At 57.1% G+C, this 26,843-nt stretch overlaps 4 protein-coding genes across 4 annotated transcripts in view; 2 read left to right on the top strand and 2 right to left on the bottom strand.

The window, feature by feature from the left end:
* The window catches only part of NCLIV_027250 (conserved hypothetical protein), a gene marked incomplete at both ends in the record, with an annotated part of 4,791 nt that extends 2,148 nt beyond the window's left edge, over nt 1-2,643 (top strand). Inside the window, 5 exons of the mRNA XM_003882919.1 lie at nt 251-374; nt 714-959; nt 1,584-1,761; nt 1,923-1,977; nt 2,334-2,643. Coding sequence (XP_003882968.1) covers nt 251-374; nt 714-959; nt 1,584-1,761; nt 1,923-1,977; nt 2,334-2,643 — 913 coding nt within the window. The remainder of the gene's footprint in view (nt 1-250; nt 375-713; nt 960-1,583; nt 1,762-1,922; nt 1,978-2,333) is intronic.
* A 1,705-nt stretch (nt 2,644-4,348) lies between these two features.
* Nucleotides 4,349-10,346, bottom strand: NCLIV_0272 (UDP-N-acetyl-D-galactosamine:polypeptide N-acetylgalactosaminyltransferase T1; the record flags this gene model as incomplete). The annotated part of the gene is made up of 10 exons (XM_003882918.1): nt 4,349-4,672; nt 5,099-5,445; nt 5,926-6,080; nt 6,543-6,715; nt 7,201-7,377; nt 7,901-7,985; nt 8,182-8,374; nt 8,678-8,890; nt 9,144-9,273; nt 9,855-10,346. 10 exons carry the CDS (start codon nt 10,344-10,346, stop codon nt 4,349-4,351), a joined length of 2,289 nt encoding a protein of 762 aa, XP_003882967.1.
* A 3,561-nt stretch (nt 10,347-13,907) lies between these two features.
* Nucleotides 13,908-18,479, top strand: NCLIV_027230 (Dihydropteroate synthase, related; the record flags this gene model as incomplete). Its single annotated transcript, XM_003882917.1, has 6 exons — nt 13,908-15,308; nt 15,846-15,975; nt 16,250-16,328; nt 16,870-17,007; nt 17,627-17,777; nt 18,369-18,479. The coding sequence occupies 6 exons, from the start codon at nt 13,908-13,910 to the stop codon at nt 18,477-18,479; spliced, it is 2,010 nt and encodes a 669-aa protein (XP_003882966.1).
* Nucleotides 18,480-20,479: 2,000 nt separating this feature from the next.
* NCLIV_027220 (Carbon catabolite repressor protein, related) lies at nt 20,480-26,376 on the bottom strand (the record flags this gene model as incomplete). The annotated part of the gene is made up of 5 exons (XM_003882916.1): nt 20,480-20,578; nt 21,044-21,223; nt 21,376-21,613; nt 22,134-22,999; nt 23,308-26,376. The coding sequence occupies 5 exons, from the start codon at nt 26,374-26,376 to the stop codon at nt 20,480-20,482; spliced, it is 4,452 nt and encodes a 1,483-aa protein (XP_003882965.1).
* Between the last annotated feature and the right edge of the window lie 467 nt (nt 26,377-26,843).

The following is a 26,843-nucleotide window of genomic DNA, read 5'->3' as shown; positions in this document are numbered from 1 at the left end:
GTTAGGTCGTGACACAACACTCGCGTGTCGGTTTCCTGCTTTCACCGCCGTTGCCGGCAACCAATAATTCTCTCTATTGTTTCCAAATTTTGTCCACTGTGTGCGTATGCTATATGTACGCAAGCGCGGAAACCGGAACGGCGTTAGAGTGCCCGTGCATGCAATCGAATAGAAGAGGGAAATGGGGCTGTCTCGCGGGCCCCACAGACCCTTTTTTCAACGGCCACTGCCTGCGTCGCGTCTTCTTTAGATTTCCCGAGTTGGTCTCTGACGAGAAAGGACTTGACAGAAGTGACGTGGGCGCCACTCCCCAGGGAAGCGCAGCTCCTCCGGACACCAGCGCTGACGGCGTCCCGGCGAGAAACATTGACCAAGTGAGCGAGAGAGACACTGCACTCAGAGCCGTGCTTTCCGTTCGCGGATGCCGGGGCTCGTCAGGCTCCGCATCCACGCGTTTCTCGGCTTTGCCATACTCACGAGTTTTCCTTTCCCGCATGACTCGGCTGTTTCGTAATGCGGAGAGAGGAGAGGCAGCAAGAGACATCTCGATTCTACGCCTCCCGAGTTGGCATCTATCTAGAAGGACCTGGTGTACAGACACTCCGCCTAGATGTCGAACAAGAAGGTGCGCTGCCGAGCACTTTGCTTTTCCAGTGTTGCGTTGGTGTCTTTTTCGTGAATGGCTCTTTCTCTCGCACTCTTTCCCTTGGCAGGTCTCCGGCATTTCGTCTGTGGCTGCTCAAGAGACGGCTGGCCCGGGCGCCTCTTCGGCGGCCGAGACGTCTGCTGCTGCGCCTTCTGCGGGTGGAGCTCGGAGCCGAGTTTTCCCCGATTTCGGGCCTCCGAGAGACAGCGCGATCCCCGACGGCGAGAGAGGGAGCGCCGAGCAACACAAGCAACAGAACAGAGGCCCCAGCGAGGAGCCGGAAGACGAAGCATGCGTCTGTGGCTACTCACCAGTAAGACTCGCATCTTCCTCGACTGCATCATTGGTTTCTGATACGGATTCGGCCGTCGAACATCCTGTGCCGTGGAGCCGTAGGAAGCCGTCGGCTCTTGCCATTGCTCGGAGCAGAAAGCAAAGAAAGAGACCGTTTGGTGAAGCAAGAGGAGTTTCGGGCGTGGTCGACGCAAGCTGGCCTCGCGAAAAACACTGTAATTTGGTTTGTGTGAAGAAGCGGAAAGGGGCCTTCTCAAACACCACCCGGGATGCAGCGGCCTCATGGATTTGGTCTTTTTGTCAGCTGGTTGCCTCACCCAATGATATCTTCGTTCGCTGCTTCCAACTGGGATTTCGTGTAGAATATCCAGTGGTATGTGTGTATCCATTCGGCAGACAAACACGTGTAACTCTGCATATATGAATACACAGTTATGTATATATATATATATGAATGCATAATTATGTATATATATATATATATATATACGGAAGCCGCAGACGCAGACGTGTCTTCGGTTTTTTCTTTCCGCCTGATCGATTCCTCGGAATCGCGATCCCTTTTCCCACTTGTCATGACACCTGTGATGGTTTCCCCCAAAACACCGTTTGGAGACTTTTTTTGCTCTTTTTTCGCCTGCAGATTCCTGCTTCTGTGTTTGAACGAGTACCTGCGTTGACGCGTCGAAGGGCGCGGCTCGGCGACGTCAACGCGCTCTTCCACTGTCTCCACCACATGCGCTACGAGAAAGGCAAAGAAGGCACTTCCACGACAATCAAAGAGCTGAACCAAATGAATTTCAGGGTCGTCGGCCAAACAGGTAAATGGTAAAGCCGGGCGTTTCTCTCGTGCTGGCAAGTGGACGTTTCACGACACAGCACTCGAGCACCTTTGTTATTTTTTGCGTGTTTTCTCTCTGGGGTATTTAATATGTGTGTGTCCCGTGCGTCCGCCTCGCCGTTGTATTTTCCGAAACTTTAGGCGAAGCTAAGCTGTCCACGCTGCGCTACCTGCGTCTCGTCGATGTCAATGCGAGGTGAGAGACGGAGGAGCCTGTTTAGGATGGAGAGGCGCCGCCTCAGAGCGCGTGCCGAAACGGGGAACAGACTCGGGTGGCCAGCTGAACATCGTCCAGAATCGCCTCTGAGCGTCGCCTCCCGTGGGAGCGTTTTCTCAGCCTGAACGTTTGCTCTGGTCCCGGGACAGGAAAGAGAAACGGAAGTTGTCGCCATCTCTGTCTCCCGGCGCCGTCTCTGGTGTGAGCCCATTCGTCAGGGTTTCGGCCCGCGACCCGTTTTGCCTTTGTTCCGGCTCGCCGTTCCTTCTTTGATTTGAACTGGGATGCGAGGTATCTCCCGCTCCTGTGTCTCTCCACTCTGGCGGTGTGCGCAGAACTGGGAGCGTTCGACTCCTAGTGCCCCAGAAGACGCGGGCGCCGCCTGACGGACGTGGAAATCGGCTGGGACCGTCTGCGCGAACTGCGAACCAGTCCTCGTCTTCGCTTCGGACCAGGTCTCAAGCGGGACTGTCGACCGGTGCTGCGAGAGCCGCGGCGAGAGGTGGTGGTCGGCGAGAGTTCGGAAGAGAGAAAGGAGAGACGCGGCACAAAACCGTTTCCCGACGGGTTCTCGGGAAAGGACCGGACTCGATGCATCTGGGGAGCGCAGAGAGAGCGAGAAAGAAGGACGAAGGACCGCTCTAGTACCGCGTTAGAAAATGGACCACGCTCAGTGTCTCTGCGTAAAGCGAACGCAACGTGAAACGGCGTTCTACTGGCATCCATACACTCAACACGAGTGCAAAACGCAGCACAACTAGGAATCTGGAAACTGCGACATTCGAGATTCGAACGGAGGATTCTCCATTTTCATTGGAAATTCAAAGGGAAGGCGATGAGCCCGACAAACAAGATCTGCAGAGGCCTCTTCGACAGCCGCGGGCGACGGTCTTGCGAAAGTTCTCTTTCGTCTCCTTTTGTGATATTTCGTCTCCTTTTGTGCTATCGCCTTTTCTCTCCACCTCTGCACTACGCTGTCGACTCACGTTTCGCCTCTCGTGTGCGCGACTAGCTGTCCTGTTTCTCGCGCGTTCTCGCACTGTTCCGGTATTTTCTTCTTTTTCGTGGGTTTCCTCACAGCCCTGACGTCTCTGCTTCTCGGTCTTTTTAATGGCGACTCGTGCTGCGTCACCAAGTGTACATAGCTGCACAAGTGCCTGCCTGTACAGTTTACTTCTAAAGAGAGCGAAAAGAATTTTTTCCCAACATCGCGCAGTTCCGCGCTGAGACGAGCTCACTGGCCTTCGTGAAACTGTACTTCCTCGGCTAGATGTCGGAATTCATGCGCCTGTCTTGTAACATGAAAGCGAGGCGAGCGTGGCAACGCATACCATCTGTCGGCATGGAACGCAGTTGGAACCATCGGAGCCGAAAGACATAGTCATTTGATCTCCTGGCAAATACTCCTGCACAGGGTAGGACGTAACTCCTGAATCATGCGTCGCTTTTTATATGCGTACACACTAAATTACAGACACTGCAGCTGGTTTGACTAAAGAGTGGCAAGCAACGGGGATGAACCCGACGCTTTTCCTCCTTAAACTGCAGTCAGAACCGCAGTCGGCGTCGCTAGTCTTCCAAAAAACAATTGTACGCTGAAGTAGTGGAGCCAAGAGCGCCATCTGGCGACACCACAGGCAAGACAAAAGCGGCGGTGTAGCCCCAAAACCGCTGAGGGCTTCCTGCGATAGTGTCAACAGACCTCAGTTTTGTGTCTTTTGCGATTTACAAGAGCTGGTTTTCTGAACGATGGTTTCATCGTAAACGACCCCCCTGGACGTGTCTACGGGCCACCCAGGACCCCAACCTGTGGAGCCCCGAACAGGGACAAAAAAGGGAGTCTCCCCTTCAGGACTTTCTCCGCTCCTTCCTGTGGAGGCGCACTTCACCTCAACCCGAGAAGTCAAAAATCCTGCCTGGGCGCAGCAGAATGGCGACTCTGCGCACGCATCTTGAAAACGCGAGCCGTCCCTCTGATTCCATCGGCATGGACCCTCCGCCACTGCGTGGATGCCAATTTGGTACATTTCTGGCAAATGCGACTCCGCTCTTTTGCTCTAGATGTTTCGCTCCCTTTCGGGTCGGTCAGACGCCACACGAAAGCCTGGCCTAGAGTGTGCATTGTTTCTCTAAAAAAGTACGGCCCTATGGGCGCTCTTCCTTCGCGCTGGCAAAGCAAGTCCGTTCCTGGACGTCGCAGCAACTCAAAAAAAACCGCTCTCGACAAGCTACGCCTGCGAGCAGGGGAACTTACCGTGCACCTGACTGCAACTGAGACTCCGCGACGCGTCGCCCACGAAAGACCCGTTCCCTCGCACAGTCAATCTGCGCTGCCCCCGTTTCGTCTGGTCTAAGGAACAAAAACGAAATGCTGGTCCTCTCGATTGGGATCGCATTTCGCAAGAACGAGGTCAAACGGACTTTTCGACGTCTGAACCTGCACGGCCTGCATGCAGAGGTCGTCTGGGTGCACGTCTTTGTTCTCTGCATCCAGCAACTGCATCTGCTTCGTGTCTTCCTTGTACAACCAATAACGGCTCAGGCCTTGCCCAGAATGGTCTTCAGTGCAGGATCTCTCAGGCAAGCGCCGCTTCTTTGGATTCCCGTACACACACAGTTCGAAATTGTGTTCGGCGACTCGGAGCATGTGAGTGTCCTTGCCATAGAGGAACGCCTGAAAAGCAAACAGAGAACAAAAAAAGGACGAGAGGACAAAACAAACAGTCGCGGCACGCGTGTGAGCCATGCAGAGCGCCGGACCCCGCTGCCGCAAAGGACCGAGAAGAAGACAAGCAGAGGGCGTTCCGCCTCAAAAACGGCCAAAAGAAGACGAACGGACGCGACGCAAATATACCTGACCAATACATGCAAGCGCGTGGACCTCTTAGCGAGAGCCGTACACATATATATATATATATATATATATACATATATGCCACTGTTGATGCAAGTGCATATCTCGAAGAGAGGAGCTCGCCTCGCGTGGTGATCAGCGACGACGGAAAGAGCCTGTCGGGCGAAAAACCTGGGAAACCGCTGGAAGACTACAAAGGACTGTTTTTCGAGCGGTCTCTGGACTCTGTCACAGCCGTTTCAGTACCTGGGTGCCGTGTTCAAAGTGGCACGGGTAGACGCCGATTTCTTGGTTTTTCGTTGTGAGGGTGTCCACACAGCAGTTGAACTTTGGATTCCGCATCGCGCCGGTCAGTGCATGCGCCACATTTGGCGGCTCCAGCTCGGGATAGACGTTTTCCAAGTACCAGTTGAAGTCCTTGCATTGAAGCCGGTCGCGCAGCGCCTTCAGCTCTGTCAAGTCCCCCAGAGACTGACCCTGCGGCAGCCGGGGAACGACGAGCTCAACAATTCTCGCGTACTCGCCCATCCAGACGTGAGCCGCGCGCAGTTTGTTGCGGTGAATCACCGAGCCTGGGACCGGGTACACTTGGCCTGGACGGGGAAGCAACGGGAGGAGATGCGACCGGGAAGAAAGGACAGACCGGAGAAGACACGGATGACGGAGGAGACAGGAGACGACGGACGAGTCGAACAGGAACTGGCGGAAACGCGGCGTGAAATGGAGCGAACACCCAGCAGGTGGAATGACACAGTGACGAGGAAGGTCAGAGCGAGAGGAAAGACGAGATGAAGACCCACGCAAAAGAGAAGAGCACGCGGAAGCGACCGGTAGGTAGAGCCACGGGGGAGCCGAGCGACGAAGCGAAAGTAGGAGACTCGCGAAAAGGCGCAGGAACAACGAAAAGAAAAGGAGTTTTTGAAAGCGAGAGGAGAAAAGAAGGGAGTGAGCTCGAGATGTAAGAGAGACAAGAGGAAAAAAACAGCGAGGCCACAAGAAGGGGAACGACAGAGCCAATCAGGAGGGAACAGGAAACTCGCGAGACACGAGCGGAAGAAGAGCGAAAGACGTACCTTGCCAGAATTCGTTGCTCCTGAAAACATGACCAACTCGGCTGCACGGGATCAAGTGGAGAGCACCTCCACACATCCACGTTTTGAAGGAAATCTCGAATTCTTCTCCACCGTAGATCTGCATTTCTTTGTCGTAGCCGCCCAGTGTGTTCCACCTGGACAGAACACGAAAAGCCCCGCGATACGCCTGAGCGTCTGAGAAACGAAAACCGCCGCGAGCTCCCGGACCTTTGTTTCCTTTCGTCGTTTTCATGCTCGGCTGTATGGACACTGTTTTTTGTCTCCCTCCCTTGTCGACACACGGCCCTTCTCTCGCAGCAGACGGAGGTTCCTCTGTCCAAACAGAGGTCCGTCCTCACAAAGAACCACAGAGAGGACAGGAAAAAACACGGCTTATTCCTTTTTGCCTTGCGCGCCCCTCTCCCGCGGGGGAGTTGACTGGTGTGGAGGTATTGGGGGGTGAACGCTGCACATTAAATCCGCTGATCAGCATATTCCTCCAGAGGAAGTCTCGCCGAGACCTTCCGCCTTCCGCCTCCGTCCTTCTCCCCTCTCGTGCTTCCTCTCTTTCGCTCTTTGCCCCCGCGCCCGCCCCGCCTCGGCCGTCTCTCGCCTACCATGCCTTCGTGACGGTGAAAAGACCACCAGCCATGATGGGCGACATAGTCGGTGCATCTGGATTCTTCGCAGATTCGTCTTGCCCAAGTTTTTCGATGCGATGGCGAATCTTGTCGTGAATGTGGTGATGGCTCATGCCCCACGTGAAGGCCAGAGTCTTCAAGCCTCCATCCTACAAAAACAGAAATCCGAGCGAAACGTGAACGTGACAAACACAAAGGTCCCCAACTACACCGCCTAGTGCTCCACTCCCGTACACGCACCTCTGGCGGCGCTCTCTGTCTCCATCCAAAATGCGTAGACTATATACAAATATGCACAAATATATATATATATGTATATTTATATGCATACATGTATATATATATATATATATATATATATATATATATATATGCGTGCATGCACGGATGCAGTGGGGTAGAAACGCTCGCACGGACATCCGCGTGGATCTTGCACAGGGCTTGGCACCCCCTCCCGTCAAGGCACACGACGAATAGTGCACAGAGGCACCAAACTCACGAGTCCGTACCTCCGCATGCGCGGACGCGCTATCTATACACACACACACGCTCACCGCTACCTATATACACACACACGCTGAAAGGCATGCACAAGAAACGCCTCTGCAGCTCCAGAGATGCTGCCGCGCTGTACCTTGATGCGGAAGTTGTCGGCGTCGATCGTGGCAATGAGAGGCATGGCGATCCGCCGCCAGTCCTGTTTGACGTGGAACAGCAAGGGCTGAAGCCAGTAGGGCATGCACTCGATGTGGCTGTCGAGGAAGGTCACCGTCTGTGCCGTGGCTGCTGCTGCACCAGCTGCTCTCGCGCCCTGACAAACGAAACGGCAAAAAGGAGAAAACGGCAAGGCGCACTTGGCGGCTGCACGCTCCAGAAGGCGCAGCCGTGTACGCACACGCGACAGAGAAAGCTGAACACGGACAAGCGTGATTGCCACCGGACGGAAGAGGCGGAAACGAGAGAGGAAAGGAGGGGTGATTTTCGGCATCGAAATACACGAGGAGGAAGGGAAGGGGTATATAGGAAAGCAAGGAAACACGAAACAAAGAGCAGGGGTCGGCCGTCTAGCGGACTCCTGCGACTCCCCCGCTGCAGAAAGGGAAACTGGAATTATTCTGAAACACAGAATCCTTGCCCGGGAATCCCCCGAGGCCGAGACCTGGGACCGCACGCGACGACGACGAGCTCCTCCCGAAAATCACCGGACTGCACTGGCAGTTCAGATGCCCCAGACGAGTCCGGCTGTCGTGCATGCACATGTCTGCTTGCGGGACAGGCTTTTTTTTTTGTTGCCCCTGAGAAAAACGCCTTTGCGCCTTTCAAAAACCGCTCACCATCAGTCCTCGCCTCTGGAGGAGCCGCAGGAGGCGCGTCTTGGGCAACGTGCCGGAAATGTAGTCCTCGAGTTGCTTGCCGAGCCTACGGTAAGAAGGCGGAGAAAGGCCGAACAGTTTCCTCGCGAGGGCATCGCGAGCGCAATACCCACTCGAGCCAACCCCTCCATTCGCTGCATGCGGTCGAGGGCCGCGCAAAGACGTCGAGCCTGGACGGCGCGGTGACCTACACGCGGCTAAAAGAAGGGAACGATCCGCCCCATTCCCGAGCCAGGACTCACCACGGATGGGTTTGTTTGTCCGAGAAATCGTCCACAACGATGATCTCCTTCAGCAGGGCTGGGGGCGTGCGATTCAAGACCGAGTGGATCGAGCGCAAGAGGACACTCAAGTTCTCGTTGTGAAAAACAATAACCACGCTGGTGTCTGGAAGATAGCCTTCTGTCGGGCTGGCCGCCGAGGCTTTCCCTCCCTCTGCACACAAACGAATCCAAGAGAGAGGATGAGGCGCGGATTCGACCGGGAAGAACCACGGGACGCCAAGCTGTCAAGCGCGCAACCGATTCGCCGGCGCATGCAAAACACACGGGTGCACAGGCGAAGGCGTGGAGAGACGAGACGGCGCACGAGACAACGAGAGGGTCGGGAGAAAGCAGAGCACGTGGAGACTGCAAAGGGCGGCGAGGTCGGCGCGAGAGCTGGACAAGAAACACTGGAGACGGAATGGAAAAGACGCCAGAAACCCGCAGGAACGTAGCCTTCCGCTGAACCCCGCACCTGTCTGTGCAGTCGGTGAGAGGATCCCATCGCCGGGTGCCTGTGGAGACAGCGGTTTTTTCTCGGGTTCTCTCTGCTTCCATTGCTGTCCAGCGCTTGGAGGCGTCATGTTCTCGAAGAGAGGCCGCTGGTCGCGGCAGTAATTGGAGGCGAACTCCGGGACGGAGCGGTTGAGCGACAAGGAATCGGACACTTTCGTGTTGAAGCAGTAGCCTGAGCCGAGACAGCGAAAGACGCAACAAAGAAACACGTGGCAGAGATGTTAAAGGCGAACCCTGGAGGGGAAGCCAGGTGAGAAGGGAGAACAGCCGATGGGAAATCACGCGACGCTGCCACAGCACGGGAGGCACTCCGCATTTCGAAGGCTCGGTGCCGCTTTAAAGCATGCGTTTACCGGAGGTCTCTCGGCGACGTTCCAGGAGAATCCGCGGCACAAAAAAACGGAGGCCTAGCGTGTGCACTTTACCTTTGTGTGCCATGCGTTTCTGCTCTTTCGTCAGCTTAAAAAAAATCGGCTTGGGGTTCCAAGCGAGCGTCCCGTCATCCAGAATCCCCACCAGGCCGTGGAGGTGGTCTTCGTCCACTCCAGGATTCACCTGCAAAAACACCGGACCGCATCCGACTGTTTCTCCGTTTCAAGTGTGTGGAGACAATCTTGTTTCCTCTCCAAAGTGTGCGCATGTAAAGAAAAACTAAGCCAACGCCCAAGTCGAACAGGCCGCGACGATCTGCCTCTCGCATTCTCTGAGCCGAGCCTCTCAGCTCCAATTAAGCGAAGGAAGGGAGCACCAGACTTGCCTGTTCCGGGTACCGCTTCCTTCGTGCCTTTCTGTGTTTTTTTTATTCTCCTTGCTACATAAGGCTACAGACGCCAGTTTTGAAGGCAGTCTTGAGATTCGGTTGGAACAGTGCAGAGTGCTATGTCCAGCGACTCTCTCTTGTTTTCGAAACCGGCCGTCTCTCTGCGGCACCGGCGTCGACAGTGGCTGGGTTGACGACTCGCTCCCTTCGTTCCCCCTCGTTTCCTTCGCCTCTCAGCAAAACGTCTTTCTGCTGGGAAGACGGGAGTTCACGGTAACCTCGCTCTCGCGGCTTTCCCAGTTTCTTTCTCCAAGGTTACGCGCCCCGTTTCTGCTTGCGCGTTTCGGCGCCTTGCGTGGCAGGCGGGAGGTCTTACCTCGTGTACGAGTTCCGGCTCGACAATGAATGCCGGCGCGTCTCCGTAGCGGCCGCCCTCGAATCCAAGCTGTGTAATTTGTCTTTCTCGCCGCTGCAACGGCTTCCAGTCTTGAATCTGTGGGAGGCCTATGGCGCGGATGACGCCGTCGGGAGTGTCAGCAGATGCGGGAAAGCCCCCGCCGCCGGCTGGACGTACACCTGGTGCGCCAGCTAGCCACCCGGGAAAGGTGTTTCGAGACGCCTGCCAGAGCATATTCTGTGCGCCAGGGCTCAGTGAAACGGGGTAGAGGAAAAGGATCATGAAAAGAATGAGCAGGAAGGCCGTTAACAGCGCTCCGCACACACACCGAGATATTGGGTAGGGCGGAGACGCTGCGCCGTTGCGGGCTCGAGGCGAGAAGGCAGGACGCCATGGGGAACGGCAGATTCGCGAAAACGCACCACACACATCGCGATTCTTCCCTGTGACGGTGTCTGACGGTTCCTCCATCTTGGAAGCCGATCCAGCGCAAGGTTGAGGGTCCGCCACCGGGGAGCGAGACGCGGAGACAACCCAGGGGAGTCAAGAAACCGTCAGTGCAGGAAGAAACCTGTTGCCTCAGCCAACGTCAGCGGTGTCGATACAAAACACGAAAAGGCAGGGAGACAGGCGACGGATCAACTGGCACATGGATGGGACCGCCGCTGGGCCAAGACGGGGGAAGGCATGCCCCGTTACCCGCCTGCTTGAACGAGGACACGCCTGCAGAGGCGAGTTCGTGTCCGGGGGCCACGAGAAAGAGGTTCGGGTTCGCTTCTCGTGAGGACTCTCAGGATGCAAAACGGCACATTAATCGGTACTCCCGTGCTACGGACCGTGGATCATATACAGGGAAGGCAGTCGAGCGGGCTTTTTGTTTGAAAAGACCAACGGGACTCGAGAACAGACAGCGAACGAGGATTCGAGATGCTCAGGGCCCTCAGGTACTCTTTTCTTCTACCGCATGCTGGCCCAGGCGCTCGTCAGCCTCAGAAGGAAGAGCAAGCGCTTCACAAGCCTCCAACTGGAGTGGGGCCGACTGCTACGCGACCTTTCGTCGAGAGACTGTGGCCCTCTCTGGTGCACGTTGGAAGATTTCTAGCGGGGAAAAAGCGCCACCAAGGCGCTCGAACAAACAGATATAACTGAGTTACACAACTACGAAACAAACTGACAAATGCGCAGAAGCGTGCAGCGAAGAGAATCCATAAGCCTAAAAACCGGATGGGGGTACAGACATCGGGGAAACGCCACGGCCAAGCAGGGGCGGCGTCGAGCGACGCCGACAGATGAACCTACAACCCTTGGTAAAACGTCGAACTGGCGAAGCGCCGCTCTGTCTGTACACCGGCATTCGAGGCTACCGGAAGCAGCGACACGAAAACAATCGCGCCTCACACCACTAAAAACCGTCCCAAGACGAGTTCCTGGTGCCTCACATGCGGGGGCGCACTGACGTCGCCACTTCCCAACTCGCCGATGTCAAAGCGCCGAGCAGAGAGCCTGTTTATAGCGGTTCGGATGTTTCCTCGCAAGAAAAAGTCCCCGGGAAGAACTGACCTACACATGCGGTGACCCTTCCACAGTGATGTCTTCAAATCAAGACGGCGACTATCCGTAGGCTGACCTTCCGATTCGCTGACATGAAAGATCTATCCTCCCTGCGTTGGACCTTTTTAAAAAAACAGAAAGGAGCCTGAACTGCGCAGTGCATGTCCTAATTCCCCTTACCCGTATACTCCACAGCGTCTGCTTGCTTCAATTTGTGCTCGCTGAGACGTTCCCAGGGAGGCAGCCGTCTCCTCCTATCCCGCCTTCCGTTTCTCCCTGTTTCCTTCCTTCGGTTTCACCCTCTTTTAAAGCGGTTCCAGCAGCGAGAAAGAGTGTGGGTGGGATACGGGTTTTAGGTTCCCGAGAAAACAAGGCACGGCGCCCGGACGCGTTTTGTGAACGCGTCGCTGCCGCCTGTGCTGGTTTCTCAGTGAGGATCGGAGACGAAACCGAAAAGACGGAAGGTTCTAGGATCCACGGATAAAAGAAAACTGCACCCTTCTCCTCCCCTTCTAGGCGATACACGCGCTTGGCATGTTTGAAATACTGGCGCATGGAAGAGGAAGTGCTCTTGCACTCCACTGGGCTCTTCCCCGTTGCCGCCAAAGCAGGACAAACGAGGATGGAATTAGAGCGTCCGTTTGTTTCTGGCTCGTGGCACCGAAAAAACAGAGGTACGGCTGTGAAAAACCGGAAAAGTTGCACTGCGGAGGCCACTACGGCACGAACGGTTACGCCATGACACCGGGGCCCCTTGCTTGCTCCTTGCTCATCAGACACGCCAACGTTACAAAGCCCACGCCTGCGGAGAGCAACAAAGGAGCGGAAACCTTTTTCGATTCCGCGGAAGACTAGCCTCGCGCTCTGAGCGCCGAAGCTGGAAAGGCAGCGAAGGGAGGATACGTAGGTGATGCGGTTCTCCCCTGGAAAAGATGCACGCACGATGACGAACTCGTGCGACGGGAAAATCACTGTGTATAGACAGGGTAGAAGATAACGCACTAAAAAAAAGCCGTGAGATATAACCTCCGCTTGCTTCTCAAGTTCAAGTGCGTGAAGAAACCGCCCTCTGTTCTGCTGGCCAGCTGATCGCCTGTCTTTTCCCAGCAACTCTTCGGGGTCACCCGCGTGATGGCCGTACTCCCCTATATAAGGCCCAGGTCGCCGAGATGGCTTCCTGAGTCTGGGGAAACTTTCCCTAAAGGACAGTGGAAATACCAAAGATTCCGACGGTGCGCGCTTCCAGAAGATGTCGGCGCTGTTCAAGGCCCCGCTGTTCGACCGAATACCATAGATGTACTCGTCTTCCTGCCGCATGTGTAACTGTAGTCAAGAATGCGGTAGCGGTGTCGAGTGTAAGGAACCGCCCGCCACGAGACACCTGACGGACTTCCATCCCCATATTCTGGGCGTTTAAAAGCAGTTAGCCCGTGGGTAAATGGAAATATGTAAACCCTTTGTGGGTGTGCTTTCATAAACATACCTATCAAAGAGGTACGCGAGTATGTTTGTACGGATCAACGCGCTTTTCGACCTTCCGAAACACGCGCCGGTTTTGCGCATCAACACGCGGAGAGGCTGCAGCCTGCAGCGTCCGCGCGGCCGCTTGTCTGATACGACGTCAAAAGTCCAAATTTCATGGGCGAAACACAAACAGACACTTTCGGAATGGTTCTTTACCGCTCAATCAAGAAAGCGTGCATGTCTGAGCTATGTGGAAAAGGCACACTTTCCCGAGCTCTTTGCCGATTGCTGCGTCGCTGGAAGCATGAGGAGCTCATGTGCAGAGTTGCTCGTCTCCCCACAAGGCCAACAGGTTTAACGCAAATTTCCTCAACGTATATATGGTGCTTTCTTTACGTATGGTACCTCCTTTCGCTCTTGCGTGCGTTTGTGGTCCGGACTTTTGCACCGATATGCTTTCTCCCCGTTTCTTTAGACTGGATGACTCGCGTCAGCGACGCAAAGGTGCCGAGGCGGCAGACGCGCGGTGGGCGTGTCTGCGTCGAGGGAGTCAGCGAGACGCTTGAACCGGCTCGAGAGTACGATGCCTTGAAAAGTAGATCTCTTCTTGACACAGCGGGAACTCCGCTGCATTGAAAGGTTTTCGTTTCGCGCTCTCGGCAATCTCCACACGTTTTCAGACACGTGGACGACTTCATTTTCCCCCCAGGTATGCTGTTGGACGCTAGAGTTGCTGTGGTCGTTTCTCCGTGCTCGCCGCCGCGGAATTTTGGCTTCCCCGCCGCGGTTTCTTGGCGAAGTTCCGCCGCGTCTCCGTGTCTCTGGCGTCTGCCCTTCCTTCTCAAGAGAGCTGCGGTTTCCTTCTTGCCTGGGAGGGGGCTACACTTTTCCACAGTGCCGGGAAGAACACATAAAAGCTGCAGCCGGCAGACGGCATTGCCAACCTGTCGAGGTCCGCCTTCGGTCCGTCAAAAATCGAGAGTTTCGCCTCATCTTGCCGGGATTCCTCGGGGGAAAATGGCGAACGCACAGTTCCTGAAGATGATGGACGACGACCTTGGCACGGAGCACGCCACAGCGTACATTGCTTTGGGCTCGAACCTGCACGGCGAAGCCCGACTCGGCATCATTGAGGAGACGATCTCCGAGATGCGGCGGTGTCTCGGACCCATTCTTGGTATTTCTTGCCTCTACGAGACCATTCCCGCCTTCGACGTGTGCCCCAAAGGAGTCGTCCACGACCTCTTCCATCCGTTTTACCTCAATGCGGTCCTCAAACTCCGCACACACATTACCGACCCGTGGAACGTTTTGGAAATCCTCAAAGACCTCGAGGCGAAAGGGGGGCGCGCTTTACCCGCACCTGAGGAAGTTGAGAGCCTGTTGAACGGGCCGACGTCTTCAGAGCCCGCCAAAGAGGAGACGGAACAGGGCGGCGCCGCTGTTCCCCAGAACGGAGGCTCGAAGGAAGCGCTCCAGAAGAAGTACGTCCGCGGCGCGCCTCGACTCCTCGACCTGGATTTGATTTTTTTTGACAAGGAAGGGAAATCCTGTGTGATTCACCCGGACGCCGTGCGCCCTGCAGACAAAAAGTGGCCGCTGACTTTGCCGCATCCCCGCATGGTGACGCGGAATTTCGTCCTGTTTCCTCTCTGCGACATCGACCCGGAGTATGTACACCCCGTTGAGGGAGTCGCTGTGAAGGAACTTCTCCGCATCAACCTCGAGCGGCGCCGAATTCGTTTGTTGAATGCGGCGGAGGAAGCAAAAACACACGCGACGCAGACACACACCGGCATCGCCGAAAACCCCAACGGAGCGGACCTGTGCGCAAAGGGGAAACCACCGAGAGCCTCGCTTCAATTTGTGCACGGATACACAATCGACGGCTCGCTTGCCATTCCGCGGCGATGCTTCGCGGCCACGACTGAGCAGCTATGGACTCTTGGCGGCGACGCAGGTGTCGTCGATACACTCCGATACATTGAGGACGTCAAGAGACATGCAGACGAGAAAATCAAAGCCGGCGGAGATGACGGGCTGACGGAAGCGCAGCGCAGGCAGCTACTCCGCGTGCACCGCCTGGAGGAGAACCTTCGCCAGGAACATCCCCTGAAAGTCATGGGAATTCTGAACGTCAGTCCCGACTCCTTCTCCGACCAGTTTTCGGCCAGCGTCGACGAGGCCGTTGCCGCTGCCGAGACCATGGTTGAGGACGGTGCGGACGTTGTGGACGTTGGTGGCGAGGCCACAAATCCTTTCAGGGAGGCAGGCGGAGTTCCCCTCGCGGTTGAGAGAGCACGCGTCCTTCCCGTTGTCAAAAAAATCGCGGAGCAACTCAAAAACCGCGTGATCATTTCCGTCGACACCATGAAGGCCGAAATCGCCAGAGAGGCAGTCGCAGCGGGGGCCGCCTGGGTACGACTGACGAGCAGATCGCACAGAGAGAGAGACAGAGACACTACGCGCTGAGCAAGTCCGACGAGGACGGGCCTAATTCCACAGACAGCCGTATATACATATGTATATATATATATATATGTCGGCATTTTTATTAAGGGGTTTGCATATGTAGACAGGTGCGGGAGTTTCTCGCAACAACAAGAGGTAGAGGTGCGGCTGAATCTTTAGGGTGTCGAGATGTTGTGCTATGGACGGTTTTCGGTCCACTCGGCTCTTGTTTTGAGTCTTCCTATACACAGCGTTTGCATGCGCCAATGCGGATCAAGGCGTCGGAGCGCCGCGAACATGTCGGAACCGACTTCTCGTTGTCCGCCAGTCTACGTTTCTCCGCGGTGGAGTCGCGGTGGCGGTTCAGACGATCCCAGTGGATTCCTGAGGGTGTATCAGGTGTGCCGAAAAAGCGAGAGGAAGCGAGTGTTTGCTGAGATGGAAGCGTCTGCAGTGCCTCTGTGTGTGTGGTGTGTGTGTGTGGTTTCCTGTCGCGACACGCAGGTGAATGACCAGACTGGAGAGAGTAGGACGCGAGCTGACGGAGATCCTCTTGCATCCGTTGTCGACAACTCGACCGCCATCGTGCTGATGCACAAACGCGGCACTCCGGACACCTTCGACTCTTACCAGAGTAGGAGTTGCACAGTTGCACAGCGCGCGCGAATGCACGGGTCCGCACGGGTTGTTTGACGTCTGTCCGTGTGGAGGAGGGAGACACGGCTGTTGGTGTTGCTTTTCGATCTCCAGCGGCCCGAGTTACTTGCCGCTGCTCAATCGGAGACGGAGATCGGAGAGCTTGGCGTGTTCGATTATATGGCAAGGGTATGTAAGCCACGTCCAGAGCTCGTGCAGATCCGGGTTCAGTGCTTCGCTCGACCCACCCTCGATGATCTCTGTGGCTGCAGAGTATGAGGACGTGGTCGGCGAAGTCGGTTCGTGGCTGGCGAACATGAGTGAGGCTCTTCAGAGATGCGGCGTAGGGCGGTAAGCATTCTTTTTCCCCAGCGGATTGTGGAGAGGACTGTACAGATAGACGAGAGGACAGCGGCGAGGCGCTTTCCTGGACGGCGCGGGGCGGTGTTAAAAATAATACCATCCACAACCGGTGGTCGGTTCGCCTTCATGTCGTCAACATGCCACAGCAGTACCGATGACACGTATATTTGATGAACATCCGCGCACGCGGCGTTGAGCGTCAATCACCTGTAGACTCCGTTTCCCAACCCCCGGGGTCTCCATGTAACCCTCGGCAGAATCAAACGCAAAGTGCCTTACACATGCATCCGCCGTGGCGAGAGAGCGACGATTCAGAGTGCCCTCCGTCAACTTCTTTTCACCACACCTTTACACAATGGCCTTGCGTGCTACCCCCTACCGGGGCGAGCGTTCGAAGTCAATTTCCAAGGTGCGTGTCTGGCGTGTCCGTCGCCACTAACCGACGAGGCCGCTACCTGGACAAATCGCGTTTTGTGAGGAAAATGCGCCAAGTTGCTGCAGTTTTTGCCGACGGTGGTGTGCGGAACAGGTGGAGGATCCTCGTGGATCCCGGCTTGGGGATCGCCAAGAATCCCGAGCAGAGCTTCGAACTGGTACGAGCCGTCAAACGCATCAAGCAGATGTTGCCGACGGGCATTCCCATGCTCCTCGGTTTCTCCCGAAAAAGGTAAGACAGGACGCGTGGCGACCGGCTGCTGCATGCGGGGAGCTACAGGGCGTCTGATGAACGGGAGCGAGCCTTGTCCCTGATGAGCGACGTAGTGGACGCACACGGGTTCCTACGGGAAGTGGTTAAGAGACAGGTTGTGTGCCTCGACTGCGTTGGAACGTGCGCGTGAGTCGTCGACTTTGTGCATTCAGCAGGCTGGCTTCTTTGCTTAGCTCCGTCCGTCACCCCCGTGTTGCCGCTGCGTTACTGCTGCGTTACTGCTCAAGTGCAGAGCACCAACAGACGCAGCAGTGGTCACTATCCTTTGGCTCGGGTTTGTGCGCACCAAGCGAGAAGCCGAATGCATTTGAGTTCCACATATAGCCTGGCCACACATGAGCTTGGAGGCAGCATGGGTTGAAGCGCCGTGCTCGCGACTGCAGCCCTACCGTATGCATGCCTCCCACATGCACCACAGTTGAAAAAGACAGAGAGCTCTGCCGGCCCCCAGCACAAAGCTGCCAATCCCAGTCGTGAAGTCACGGCTTTTGTGCATTGGTGAAATGCCGGCAGCGTACTGTTTTGGCGCACAGCTTCCGGAGCCCGAGGTGGGCGTCGTATCGTGTTTTTTTCACAGGTTCATAGGCTGGGCCGTCGGAGAAACATCACTGACAGCTCGCCCGACGCCAGACGCCGTCGAACGACGCCGATGGGGAGGCGCAGCGATTGTCGCGTGGTGCGCTGCGAACGCCGACGCTGTGGCCGTCATCCGGACGCACGACGTCAAGGTCAGGGCACTGTGCACTCTGGAAAGCCGTGAATGAACAACGGCGAATTCGCGCAGATCACACTCACTGCCGTGTGACGGATACCAGATGTGCGGGCGAGGATCGAAGTGTAGTTGTAGAGGACTCAGCGGGAGGCCATCGTCACCCGCTATGGAGGCGCCGCGGGTCTTGGCGCGTATGCGCCGGCTGCAAATTCGTCGCCTCCCGTTAAAGCCTGTTGCGAGGAGCGAGGCTGCTTGGCAAAAGCAATTAGGCTTTGCTCTCGTGGCGCCGCCTGGCACCCGCGGAGCTCCCACGGGGGCGACAGACCCACGGAAGCCTGTTCGGATTCGTTCACTCACCCTCTCTGTGCCTTGATGCCGCGCGGGGAAAGAGGCGCGGCTGAAACTCTCGAGCGCGTCCGCCTTTAGCGCGGGGTGTCGGGTCACTGATAAGACGCGGAGCGACTTAAGAAAAAAGACGTCAAAGGGCTCGAGGGACCAGTGTTTCCCGACGTGGGAACCCTGCCGCGTCAGTTGAGCACGGTCTCCAAAGTGGGCATTTGAAAATGATTGTGGTCTGTCTCGATTCTCCGTGTCCTTTGGTTTGCAGGATGCGTGCACCGTGCGCGACGTGGCTGAGAAGATTCACGGCGTGAACTCCCCAACCGGCTGGTTGGACAAACAGCCAGATATGTCTTCGCTATACAGCTTTTGGAATTAGTCAGCCCTGTTCGTGCCCACAACGCCCACGGATTGACGCTTGCGGGAACATGTGGGCGCGGTGCACATACAGCCTCACTCGTACCTTACCCTTTCATCAAGTTAGTCTTGATCGTTGTCCCTTTCGTGAAAGGAATTTAACGGATGCGGAGTTGTCTCTCGCCTTTCTTTCCCTGTTCCTGGTTGCGCCTGACGGGGAACGGCGAGCGTCTCTGGCGTGGGAAATTTGCACATTGGGTCACTCCGGCCACCACAATAACGAATGATGCTTGAACGTGTCGAGGCGCAGCCTGAACAGCCGTTATCCCCCGCTGCCGAAGGGCTGATTCGGTTGCTGCCGTGGAGATTTGGAATTGTCGACAGCGACAAGCGAGCGCAGTCTTCCCAGCACGAGCGGCGATAGTTTACACGCGTTAAAACTGGATCAGTCCCATCAATCCCACTAGCAGCAACAAAGGTCCAGCTGTGGAGCCGCGCGCGCGAGAAGACCCGCGCACTCTTCTCCGAGCAATTGCATATATGATTTTCTGGTGAGTTTTTTGTCAGGTCCGTTGTGTATTTTCACATGGAGCTATCTTAGCAAATATTTCTGTGGATTTATCTTCTGTAGTAAAGATATGCTCGGGGATGCTCTAAATTTATTCCATGTATTGTCGAGGCGCCTGGCGGATGTCATCCGCCGTCGCAGAGGGAAGAACGGGGGGAAAAAGAACTTGACACCAGGGCACAGAAAACCTGTGCGCCAGGAGACGGACAGGGGACTTTCACCACATCGTTGTGGGCTTGGCAGTTTCTCTTGACGTCTGTTCCGCCACACTACATGTGGTCTCCTAGCATAGGTGAGGACTGCTGTTTGTTGATCTACAACAGAAGGACGACTGCCTGTATTTTACCGGCCGTCGGCTTAACTCTAGTGGGAGTGTATGTGGGAGGCTGGTACATCGAACCGTGATGCATTCCGTGGTTCTCCGTAAACTCTGGCCTCAAAACTCTCAGCCGGCCGAGACAGAAACTAGAGGTGCGACAAGCACTCAGCAGTGTGCTTGCCGTACCTCGGCGATTCTTCGAAGCACCGGTGGCTGCCTCTGCCCGAAAATCGGTTTCTACGTTTTTGATGGTGCAAGCGAGAACTAACGAGCAAGAGAGAGCGCAAACACCCGAAAAGCCGGGGGAAGGATCACTGCGTGCGGAGTGCCAAGCCCTTGAGTTTCCACGCTTTTCTGCCGGATCGGCCAGCGGCGCGATCCTGCCTCGACGCAGTGCGACAGCATTGCGATTTGTGTGAATTGACGCGAGGCTTCGTTTCTACAAGCCAAACTCTATTGTTAAAGAGACGCCTGGCCGGTTCGACATAACTTGCCTACTTTGGCAGCAAAGTGGAATTACCTCACTAGCGGCGTCGGCGATACGGGCGTCGCACATGGGGATCAGGGAACGAACTGCTGTCTCTAGCGGGGCCTGTTGCTGATGCCGTGGCGACGTTTGAGGTAAACCAGCCGGTGTCGCGCCGCTGAAACGACAAACGTCGAACTACGCACCCCCTCGACAGTTCCGTTTCCTGGCGTCCCTGTACACAGCCTCAGATTCGAGTCTCCAACGAAAACGATTAGGGCCCTTCTGCGGCGTCAAAAAAAGGTTGTTCACCAATCCTCTCCTCACTAGGAAAAACGAAGAGAGACGAAATCTCAGTCACTGATCGGCCCTCCACCGTCCACCCAGTTCCACGCATTCTCTGGTGCGTCGCCGATGGGGTTTCCATCGCCATCGCACTTGCAACGCGAATTATACACACTTACACGGGAGATGGAATCCTCTGAGCTGGAACGATCTCGACGGAGCCTTACCAATCAAAACTCTTGACCACAACATTAAACCCAGCTACCGCGCGTTTCGACAGCCTGGCATTATCTCACTTCCACGTGATATTTTCGAGCAGACACGCAACAACCAGCGAGCCATCGCGCAACGGGCGCACATCCCCTTTCAGCAGAGAGTCGGTGTTCACTGAATCCACTCAAACTTGCAAAGGAGAGGAATGTGGTCTGACGGTCGCAGAGGGCTCGGAAGCGCTTGATGCAAGAGCTGCAGTTGCCGAGCTTCCTGACATAATCCACAAGCATCACAGACAGACGGGGCGAAAGGAAGTGTATGCATGGGTCTTCTGCAGCTGCCGAAACAGGTTGAAGGGGGACGGGGAAGAATCGCCAGCGAAAATTCCGAAAGACGTCGAGCCCACTAAGCACGACATTCCAGCAGCTGAAAAAACCAACCTCCAGATGTTTTTGCACCGCGGCTGCTTGCCAGCTGCAGTCGAGCGAACCGAGCATCGCGCGACGCCGATGAGGCACGCATGCACGGTGGTGAGCAGATGGAAGCGCCAGCGAAATATGCCTGGTGGCGGCCTCGTGCTGGTCTCAGGGTATCTAACGCGGCACTTAGCTACCCTCAGAGAGCCATATCCGAAGCGACGTTGTCCAGATGGCGTTGTGGTGAGGATGAAACTCTCGCTTCCATGCCCATGTCCGCCAGAGAGAGACGGAGTTGACGATGACAGGCCTCGCCTACCCGGAAAAGCTGTTTGCTGTCGACCGGCTCGAGAATCTCGCGAACCCGCAGCATGGTGTCGGTGAAGAACAGGTAATCCAGGCAGCCCGTGTAGTTCCCCGTGTAGTTGGTAAACTCCGGCTCCGATTGTCGCAAGGCATAGAAATCGTGTGGATCCAAACCGTCCTTTAGCGCTTTGCTCTGAAAAAGCAGTCTCCCCACAGAGAGATCCAAACATGATCCGAAGCCCGGTCGGCGGGGGAATCGAAGGGCCACCCACAGGCGACTGCTCCCCGACAAACTTCGCGATACTTTGCTCTTTTGACGCGTCGTCTTGCTTCCTCTGTTCTTACCACTGCGTAGCCTGACTTCAGTGGGATGTTGTGTCCAAGATTCAGTTCCGCAAGAAGTCCGTGTCGATCCGAGGCGAGGTCCGTGTGCTGCCGGTCGCATCGGCCCGTCACTAACAACTGGTAGACCGCGCTATCTGGCGTGCTGTTGAAGTCGCCGCATAAAACGACAGCCGGTGTGAGACACGGCGAATCGAGATACGTTGGAGGGCGAAACGCCAGCAGATACTTCTCGATCATCCTGAAAACAGTCCCAGCCGCACAAGACACAGATGGTGCAGGTATAAACAAGCTCCAGACCTGCGGGTCTGTGTTTTCAGCGCAATCTCCGTCTCGGGCATCGATCTTCGTTGTGTCGACGCGGACGCCCTTATCGATCTCCACCCCTTCTCGCGTCTCCCCTGCCTTTGCTGTTTCCTTCTTTCTGCCTAGGCGACTCAACGGGTCGACGCATTCATGCAGATGCCCGATCTTTGGGACTTTTGCACATTTCGCCGGGAAAAACGCCTTGCTGAAAAGCAGAAAGAGCCAGCAACTTGGGGCTGGTCCGGGTCGGCTCGTGACACGCGCCAGCCCGAAGTGCACAGCAGCGCGCACCGTCTTCCCCTCTGCTGGGACCGGAGCGCCGGACCGGAGTGGGGAACTTGCGCCCTCACCGACCCCTCGCGTCCACTGGAAGCGCCCCAAAATTTGTTCAGTTCACGCCCTTCTGCTGTGTCGCAAAGGGCCATCTCCGTCGCTTTCGTGGTCTGTGTGCCTACCCAACCAGTGTTTGCGCCTGCCAGATTTTCACGTCATTCGACTCGGGATTGGCGACGATGTGTGTATTGGCCACGAGGAGGAGTTTCCGCGGGCCGGACGGACTGCCGCCATCTGCACTGCTCGCTCCCGACGTGCACCCCCACTGCAGCCCTCCTGCGATGCCACTGCTGTTCGCGAGACTGTCGAAGACCCGGGACGCCTCCCACGCGGGAGCATTCGCCCGAAGCGTCGAGCGAACAGGCTCCGCGTCCGTTTCCACCCCAGCATCTCGACTGCCTCTCGGATTTTCCGACTCTGCACGATTCGCCCCGCCAAGGACGCCTCCGCCTTCCAGACCAGTCGCCGCATGCACACGCCCCCTTGACAGCGGCGGAGTTGCCGAATCCGGCGACGAAGAGCTCGCTGGATTCAGCCACGGCCGCGCAGTGGACGCAGACAGGGCTCGGCTGTCGCTGCTGCTTCGGTTGCCGTCACTGCGCCGAGTTCCGGTGTCGCGGCCGCGTTCCGTCTCTTCGGCTGCAGCCGCCGCGCGAGCGTCGCCCTCGTTCTTCACCTCCAGAAGAAGCAGAAGCGCGACGTTGTCTTTTAAGAGACGTCTGACGGCCTGTCTCTGCAGCTGACGGGGCAGTTGCTCCCGCGACGCCTGCTTGATCAGTTGGCTGAATTCCAGGCCGCACTGATCCACGATGGTGAACTTTGACTTCCGATAGAACGTCGCGCATCCATCCATGGTGAACTTGCCTCCGCTCTTCTTCCCACTTCCGCTGGTGAAAATCTCCATCGTCTTCTGTTTGTACATCCCGTTGTACCCGTGGCGAGCCAGCTCCGGAAGAAAAAAGTCCTCAAAATGCTCACTTTGAACCTCCTAAGACGCAACACAAAGCGAAACGGCACGCGAATGCGCCGCGATGCTCGCACAGTGACGCACACGAGTGGAAACAGAACGCCCTACACCAAGCCAAAGCCCACGCCGAGCTCCTGAAATCTTCCTCAGCTCACACGTCCACGTGAAAAAAGACAAGGGCCGTGTCGTTTCTCTCTCAGAGAAAGCGCGACGGTCCCGTTCCACTCTGCCGAAAAGAAAATGCCTCTGGGAGCAGCAATCGGCATCGGTCCCGGGCAGAGAGGGAACCTCCTTTTCTGCGCGGCATCTGGACACGCTCGCGGCCTTACCTGAAGACAGACGACATCGGGATTGTGCGTGAGGATCTCGTCGAGAATCCGTTGCCTCCGGTAGGGCCACGCGAGCATGTACGCGTCGCAGTGCGGGAAGGCGTCGAGCGTCCCGTAAAGTTCAGCGAGGACGTTCCAGGTCATGACGCTGACGTTGAATTGTTCCGCATCTTCGGGGCGAAGCTCATCGCGAGCGGACGCGCTGCTGTGTCGACTTTCACACCGGCTGTTGGATCCGCTGCCGTGCCCGCCTGGTGTCTCCCCGCGACTGGCGAAGCTACCCTCTGGGCTTAGACAGCAGTCGCTTTCGGAGTCGAATCCGCCGTGTGCGCCGTGGCACGCGCCGTCGCCTTCGAGAACCCCGCCCTCGCGACTCGAGGGAGCGCGCGAGCTCGGTCCTGCTCTGTTCTGGTAGAATCCTCCCGGGACGCTCGCCGCCGCTTGGCCACTCAACCCGTTCGCTTCGTACGAAGGCAGGAGATTCCCAGCGACGTTCCCTCCTCCGGGCGCGTACGTGCAGAGACCGCTCGCCGACCTGCCGAATCCAAATGCCGACGAAGAGAAACTGGACGCGTCCCCGAAGGAGCCCAAACTGGTGTAGGAGCCCGCGCCTGCGCTGGAGCCAAAGGCGACGCTTCCGGCGAGAGAGGACCCGTCACTCAGTGCCGACCCCGTCTCTGCGCCTACTGGAGCGTACACTGCCATGTCGTCGATGGGCGAAAAGAGCCGATCCCGTGTCGCTCCAGCACTTCTGCTGGTCGGCCCCGGAAACGCGTCAAGATGAGCGTTCGGCACGTGCAGACTCCCGTCAGGAAGGCCACGAACTTCGTGGGTCGGGTGGGCAGGGCGCTGGAGAGAAAGCGCAGCTAGCCCGTGCAACCCCGCCCCGTGCGCCGCGACTCCGTGGACAGGCGGAAGATGCGGGACAGAGGCCAGTCGTCGCCTGCGGCGCGGAACAGTATCGACAGTGGGAACGCAACAGCCAGTCAACACTTGGCGATAGTGACTGGAATCATGGAGCGAGGCCGCAGCCCACGCGACTGCAGCGGCCTCTGCCATATCCACGGACTCCCGGTTGCCAAGGACACTACGCGAAGCGGCATCTCCGGATGCGGGGACGTCTCCATCCCGATCCTCTCCGCCCGTCGCGCCTGCGCTGCTGCCGGCGCTTGCGTCGCTGCCTGCTGGCGCTCGACGGTTCCTCGAAGACTCCGCAGCGATCCCCTCGGCACTCCGATTCTCGTCGGGACACGCGGTCGAGAGCTCCCGAACTGCCTCACTTTTCTCCGACTGCCGGCCTCGTCCTGAGCGCCCGTCGCTGGACACATCAGCGGACGGTCGCCGCGCGCTCTCCCCCGGTTGTGATGAGTGTGTCCCTCCGTCAGTTCCCTCCGAGTCCGGACATGGGCCGTTATTTTTTTTAGGCTCGCTGTCTGGGCCACTGGATCGGTCGCCGGCTTGCCGCTCCGTGAAGCCTCGGTCACAATGGCCATTCGCACCCGTGCTCGCGTCCCTGTCTTCCTCAGCTGCGCCGGCAGCTTCCCTTTTCTCTCGACTTTTCCGCCTGTTGCTCTGACGGGACCGGCTGTCCTCAAGAAGCTGCGCCAGCGTCTGCCGGTCAACAACCAGTGTTTCGAGCCGTAACTGATGGCCAACATCCGCCTTTGACGGCGTGTAATTGCGGCACGTGGAGACCGGTTTCCAGCTTTCCTGCTCACCTTCAGCCGTGACCAGTCCGGCTTGCTTCAGAAGAGCCAGGTGCTGAGTGTCGAACTGGCGATTTGAGTCAAAGTCATTCCAGTCAAACGGGCGGCAAGGGACGCCGTAGGTGTGCGAATTCGGATGGGGGAGGATCGAGGAGAGCCCGCGAGTCCGGTAGAATTTGTGCAGCTGCTTGTACCCTTTCCGAAAGCAGTCATAGCAGCAGAAACAACGCAGCGTCACGACGCACTGCAAGCAAGCTGCGCGCTGAGGGTGGAATGTACATACAGCTCGAGGTGGTCCCCGCATCCACCGGAAGAAGATATGGGACGACTTCCCGATCGGGTTCTCTTCACTCTCTTCGTCGTCGTCGAACACCCTGCCTTGCCGGTCGCGAATGATTACGATCGGGTGGAGCTCGCAGTCCTCCACAGGAGTGATGAGACCGCCCTTGTTTCCGGAAGCAATCCACATCAGATCGCACCGCAGCAACTCTGCTCCGCCTGCCGCACTTGGCCCTGGCGTGGCCGCGGACGGAGATGCCAGATCCTTCTTCTCGTGCTCTCGTGTGTAAACTCGATTCGCCCCCGCACCCTTGCCTGTCGGCCCGTCGTGTGCTCGACTCTCCGGACCCCCGCCTTGATCGCTCTCTGGCGAATCCACGCCACGACTGTTTTCTGGAGAAGGCGGGACGCCGCTCTCTGTCGCCTCGCCGCTCCGCGACGGTGTAGCACCTTTCGCAGCCGATCCACCATCAGCTTCACTGCCTGCGGTTCCAGCTCCAGCGGTGTTGTCAGCGCCCGCCGCTCTGAAGCCGCTCCTGTCCGAGTCAACATCCGCAACGTCACCGGAAGCCACGGGGCCTTCCCCAACAACGGGCGGGGCCGCCCGGCCCGCGGAGGGCGGCGCCGAACAAGAATTCGCTTCCTGCGGCACGCCTACGCCGTGGCCGCGGTTTGGAGATCGGGGACTCTTCCCACACGCGGACGCAGTCGTACTTGGATTTTCAGCGCTGCCTCTGGGGACAGAGAAATTCCAGATTCGGGAAGCGTCTCTTACATTGGGTGGAACGTGCGGTGCCGGGTCAGGAGATTCCCTCGTGCCGTCAGCGCGCTCGGGCGCTGTCTCCGCAGGTTCGCTGAAGTCGGGAAGGAAATGGGACGCGAAAGACTGGCTTTGCCCCTCAGACGCCGGCCTTCTCGTCGGGCGGTTTCGGCCACTTGCTGGGCCATCCACATCGTTCGCCCGCAGCTGACAGGAGCCTTGCGTTGGGTCGCCTGTGGCTGGTTCCTCGACAGACCCAGAACGCGCGAGCGGATGACTGTGATCACTATGGGCGCTGGACGCAGGAGCAGTTGACCCTTCCATAGAGGACACAAAAGAGCTAGAAGTGTGAGGATGCTGTTGCAGAAGCGTGGCACACGGGCGCTGAAGGACGGGGGGAAAAGCGGAAGCAGTCATGGTGACCGGGGACTCTGCAACCTTTGCTCAAGTGACATGACGCACACATTCGGAGTCCCCACACTGCGTGCAGCGAATGAGGGCTTTGAGGTCTCGCGGAAACTGCTGGAAGTCTCCTGTGGTCGGTGGATGTTCAAGCAAAAAAAGATCACCCCGAAAATATCCTGAAGCTCAAAAAACTCGCGCGGGATGAGATGATGATGGCCCAGCCACGCAGGCGGATTGTGAGGCGGCAGGGAGCCAAGGCCGACGACATGCACACAAACACACAAGGCACGGAGCGCCAAAATCTCCAGGTTTCTAATTCGGTCCCCCCCTGAGGCCGGGGACAGTCGCAGGCCGTGCGGCCCGAGGCCCACAGAGAATAACACGGC

This window comes from Neospora caninum, chromosome VIIb (genome assembly GCF_000208865.1).
Source record: "Neospora caninum Liverpool complete genome, chromosome VIIb".
Taxonomy (NCBI): Eukaryota; Apicomplexa; class Conoidasida; order Eucoccidiorida; family Sarcocystidae; genus Neospora; species Neospora caninum.
The sequence above is the reverse complement of the archived record's forward strand: the minus strand, read 5'-3'. Positions and strand labels throughout refer to the sequence as shown.